The following is a 5,251-nucleotide window of genomic DNA, read 5'->3' as shown; positions in this document are numbered from 1 at the left end:
TCCTCGGGAGGTGGTGGTGGGCTCTCCTTCTTGGGGGGGTTTTAAGCAGAGGCTAGATGGCCCCATCTGACAGCCATGCTCCTTCTGTGAACTCAAGCAGATCGTGGGAGGGAGGGAGGGCAGGAAGGGGTATGCCAGTGCTCAGCTTCTGTGGAGCTTTCTTACAGGCCCCCCAGGGGCTCCTGCTGATTGCCACTTTGGGGTCAGGAAGGAATTCTCCTCCAGGCAAGATAGGCCAGGGAACCTGGAGCTGTTTTTTGCCTTTCTCTGGGCATAGCTCAGGGGTCACTGGGGGAGGGGGGGGCTGTGAATTTCCTGCATTGTGCAGGGGGCCAGACTAGATGAGCCCTGAGTTCCCTTCCAGCTCCTTGTTTCTATGAATGGCCATTAGCCACAATGGCTCTCTGTGCTGCTCAGAGGCCTCTAAACACCAGTTGCTGAGAGGGGCCACGGGGTGGGAGGGGGGAGCCTTTCTGGTGGGCCTTCTAAGGGCATCCGGTTGGCCATTGCGGGGAGTGGGGAGCCAATCTAGATCAACCGTTGGGCTTATCCAGTAGGTTTCTTCTTATTTAATGTATTTATTTATTTATTTCATTAAATTTCTATACCGCTCTCCCCACCGTGTTTATTATCCATGTGGGGTCAGCCGTGTTGGTCTGAAGCAGCAGAACCAAGTCTGAGTCCAGACTGGGCACCTTTAAGACCCACAAAGTTTTATTCTGGGTGTCAGCTTTTGTGCGCACGCACACTTCCTCAGACACAATATGTTTATTATCCAATGGAGGAAAAAACAACAACAGATGCCTTCCTCTGGGCATAGAGCAGGGGTCACTGCGGGGGGGGGGGGTGGGGGGGGGGGTGTAGGTGTGGGTTGGCGGGGGGCAATGGGGGGGGGGGGAGTGGGAGGGGGGATGTAGTTGTGGGTTTCTTGTGCAGGGGGTTGGACTAGATGGCCCCTAAAGTCCCTTCTTGTTCTCTGTTTCTACGAAGGTCAGCTCCACCAGTGAGGAGCAGTTAGACTTCAAGACACAGACAGGTTGTCTAGTCAGAGAAGAAGCTCTGTTGGTTTCCCTTTGCAACCACCTGCCTGGTTTGGCGAACGTGGGGGTGGAGGGAGGCAGGGGTGCTGGCGGGCAGTAGGAGAGGAGATGCGCGGCTGTTCAGACCTGTGAGAAGCAGCCCTGTGAGACGGGAGACGCAGGACAGCTTGGCCACAAGGGACGCTGAGCCTCTTTGCCTCTTGCAGTTGTACTCGGCTTGCCGGCCAACATGTCCGTGTCTGGAGGTGGACTCGCGCAGGCCTACCTGGCGGCCCAGCTGCACCTGCACTGGGGGTCACAAGCGGGGCCTGGCTCCGAGCACACTGTGGACGGCTGCCGCTATGCTGGGGAGGTAAGTCCCGCCCTCTGCGGCTCCTGGACACTCCAGCCAGGGAGGGGCCAAAAGTGGCTGCGGAAAGAAGGGGAGGGACAGCCTCCCTTGGGCTCCCTGGGACAAGCCTAGCATAGGCGGAGCCGGGTCACTCCGGGAATCGCCCCGCCCCACATTCTTCCAGGGCCACAGCGGGATACGAGGTGGTTTACCGGCCTGGAGCCCACAGACACGGCCAGGGCCAAAGCGGAAGGGGCAGACCTGGACACCTGTCCAGCCGGTCGCCTGCAGTGTGGGGAGGGCTCTGCTGCCCTCTGCCTCAGAATGCTAACAGTCGCCCCCCCGCACCCCAAGGTCCCCGACACGGAAAGCAGCCTTCTGTTGAGCCTCATCTTCTGCGATCAGCACTGGCTGCCCGGGGTCTCAGGCACAGACTCACACATCGCCCACCATCGGGCCCTCTGAGCTGGAGATGCTGCTGGGGATTGCACCGAGGACCTTCTGCATGCCCAGCAGCTGCTCTGCCACTGAGCCAGCTCAGTAAAACAGCCATAAAACTCTTTCTGGGTGCAATTCAGAGTCTGAAATGGCTTGGGCCCAGGGGACCCGAAGGACTGGCCCCTCCCATATTGCCCAGTTAAGATCTGCCTCTCAAGCTCGGCTCCCGCCTCCCGGTGCCCCCGCCTTCAGAGCTGAGGGTGGGTGGCACCCCGCAGCGGAGCCTCCTCAGTAGTGGCACCTCCCTGGCAGAACGCCCTTCCCTACGCAGCTCACCTGGCCACCGACCTTGATCTCCTCCAGGTGCCAAACTGTTTCGGTCCACCTGGGCTTTGAGTTCAGGGGGTGAACTTTTAATACCATTTTATCCTGGAAACTGTCCTTTTCAGCTGCCAGAGGTCTCTTTTTATGGTGTATGTTTTTATGGCCAGGCTGGGTTTTTAATGCCGGGTTTTAATTTATATATTTTAATGTTTCTTTATTATCGTTTATTTTGTAAGCCACCTCAGGCAGGTTCCTGGAGAGACAGTGTAAAAAATCTTGAAATGAATAAGTGCAGCCACCACAAAATGAACCACCACCCTGGTGGTCACAGACTCAATGTTCCCTGTGAGCAAAAATTCTACTTTGTGAGCTACTGGCATTAAAGTTGTGAGCAATTTGGCGACTGCATAAATTAGCTTGCTCTGGAGCCATCCTTCTTGAGCTCCAGACAAAAATGTTTGAGCCGGAGGCTAAAAAATCGTGAGCTAGCTCACACTAATTCAGCTTAGAGGGAACACAGTCATGCGCCTCTTCGTGGCTGCCAGAACTGATGCGTCGGAGTGCCCAGAATGACCGTCCTGCCAGGGACACCAATCGCCACTCCCGCCCTGCTAAAGATGCTCGTGGCTGGAACAGCCTTGGCCTCTCCTCCTCGATGTTTGCCACGAGGGGGCCCTCTGAGGAGCACAGGCGGGTGGGGTGCTTAAGTCCACGGGGGGGGGGAGATGGCCCTTCAGAGGGGTGGGCCCCAGGGGTTAAAGCCCCACCTTAAATTGAGCTCAGACATCATCAGGCAGCCCATAGACTTGCTTTAGAAGAGGTGCTGCATGTTCCCAGCCAACGAACCCAGGGTGGGAGAAGGGCTTCCGCGTCTTGCACCAATGGAAATGTTGGAATGGTAATCCAGAGGGCCCCATGTAAATCCAACCCATGAATCGGCAAGCCCTCCCTGGTCCTTCAGGCCGGTCCCCCAGGGGGTCGGAAAGCCCCGTGGCCATCCTGAGTCTCTCTTCAGGGATGCCGCCCCTTTCCCCGTCTCTCCAGGAATGCGAAAAACAAACTGGGTGTCACCCGCTGCCCCCAGCACCTTGGGGGGAGGGGGATCTCCTGCTAACTGGAGTCGGATCTCTGCCACTCTGTGTACCCGGGCTGCGAGTCAGAGGCTCTGCCTAGCTGCTGCCTCTCTCACTTTGCCCTCACAAGCTAGTGCGGGGATCATCTGCCACAACTTTGCACTTTCGAGCTGTCATGCCCAGTGCTGGTAAGCTCACCCACTGCCCCTTCTCATTGCCCTACTTCAGACAGCAAAAAAAAGTACATTCCGCTTTCAGTTTAGGCTTAGAACATTCAAAATATAAGTTAAATAAACTAGTAAAAAGATTACCCATTGTCTGTTCAAGCATCCAGACTCAGCAAGGGTACAAAGAAAAGGGAGCAAAACAGGCAGTCCCCTTTCCCCGTGACTGGTTCTTATCCTAAACAGTGTTTGAATAGGACAGGGTAGTATCTCTTAAAGATTCAGTAGTTTAATTTCAGCATTACCATGGTTAGGACTCCTCCCCATTGTCTCTTGCCAGATGGGCAATATGGAGTCCCTAGGTAGAGCTTTGTGGCTTGTGCCCATCTGAGGAGAACAGCAAGGTGGAAGAGAGCTTCTTCTGTGTGTCTTGGGAATTTACAGTTGCTCTTCTGAGAGTCCACCCACCTCCAGGTCATTCTCATCTTCCTGCTGCAGAGAGAAAAAGGGATACATTCTAGTAATTTGGCTGTCTCCCTGACGTCCCTCTGTGCTCTATGCCAGTGGTGGCAAACCTATGGCACCTGTGCACCTCTCGGTGGGCACCCGTGCCATCGCCCCAGACCGTCATTAAAGTGTGGAATTCTCTGCCAAATAATTTTAAGTAAATGAAAGCATTTGGGATTGCTTTCCTTACTTTGTTTGGATCATCTTAAGTTAATGTATGGGTTGTTTTTTCTAAAGTAAAACCTCAGTATCCAGGTTAAATTGCCGTGTTGGCACTTGGCGATAAATAAGTGGGTCTTGGGTCGCAGTTTGGGCACTCGGTCTCTAAAAGGTTCGCCATCACTGCTCTATGCTGATCTTCTAGCAAGGTGTGATGGTAAGCCATTGTTCTCCTTCAGCCAGACAGAGCCATTAGCATATGTAAGCACCGAGGTACTGTGCTGCCCTGGGAGCTGGATGGCTCAGCCCCTGCCCCTTTGTTTCTGCCAGTTATGAGTTTGCTGCTGGGTTCATAAACAGGGTGCCATCCCAGTGACTGGAATACTGTGGTAATTTCTAGGGTGGAAGTCCTTTCTTCACCAAGGACATTGGTGACCGTCCTAGTGAAGCCCCCAAGCACTGGGCTCACCTCTCTAATGGCAGCTTTTTGGCTCTGACCGGGCAAGACAGATGGAAGCCATCCCCCTTCATGTCAGTTTGATGCCCTGAGCAATAGCTTAGAGCGGAGGGATCCCCAGTGCCAGAGGCTGTGTGCCAGAAGGTCCAGCAAGATCCACTGGAACCCAGGAGTTCTCATCATGTTGCAAATGGGGATCATCTGGCAGTGCAGATAAGACTGCCCCAAAGCCAGGACCAAAGGCAGTCTGATATGGATCAAGGGCACAGGGGTCATCCAGGAACATCTATAGTGGCTCCATCACCAATCACTCCCTCAATTGCCTTCCCCCTAAATTTTCCCTACTCAGGGCTGCCTTTGAGGCATCTTTGGAAGCTATGCTGATTATGAGGGACCACTGCCAGGATTTGAACTGGAGGTCCATTTCTGGAGTGTAGAAGACAAGATTGTTCCATCATCTTTGGTTGCCAGCCCAGCTGCAGGCAATACGAAGTCCTGCTTTGGACTTTTAAAGGTGGGGGTGGTCTGGGCTCAAAGTGCCTGAAGAACAGCCTCCTCCCAAAGGAGCCTACCTGAACTCTTGGCTCAAGACGAAAGGCCCTCTTCCGTGTTTGTCCACCCATGGTAGTGTGGGTCTTGTACCTTCTGGTCCACTGGCCAAGTGGAGACTGGCGTGCAGCAGAGGCTGGGGGAAGGAAGGGACTATGCAGACGGTCGGGGATAGGGGGACAAGAGAGCAGGCGGGCGGGCGACTCTCA

At 54.5% G+C, this 5,251-nt stretch overlaps 1 protein-coding gene across 1 annotated transcript in view; it reads left to right on the top strand.

Annotated features, from left to right (window-relative positions):
* LOC107109164 (carbonic anhydrase 9-like) overlaps positions 1 to 5,251 on the top strand; it is a 29,168-nt gene that overhangs the window by 10,316 nt on the left and 13,601 nt on the right. The window contains exon 4 of the mRNA XM_015409737.1: positions 1,247 to 1,392. Coding sequence (XP_015265223.1) covers positions 1,247 to 1,392 — 146 coding nt within the window. The remainder of the gene's footprint in view (positions 1 to 1,246; positions 1,393 to 5,251) is intronic.

Source organism: Gekko japonicus, unplaced genomic scaffold (genome assembly GCF_001447785.1).
Source record: "Gekko japonicus isolate JY-2015 unplaced genomic scaffold, Gekko_japonicus_V1.1 scaffold5112, whole genome shotgun sequence".
Taxonomy (NCBI): domain Eukaryota; kingdom Metazoa; phylum Chordata; class Lepidosauria; order Squamata; family Gekkonidae; genus Gekko; species Gekko japonicus.
Note: the sequence above shows the minus strand (reverse complement) of the source record. Positions and strands in the feature narration are given on the sequence as shown.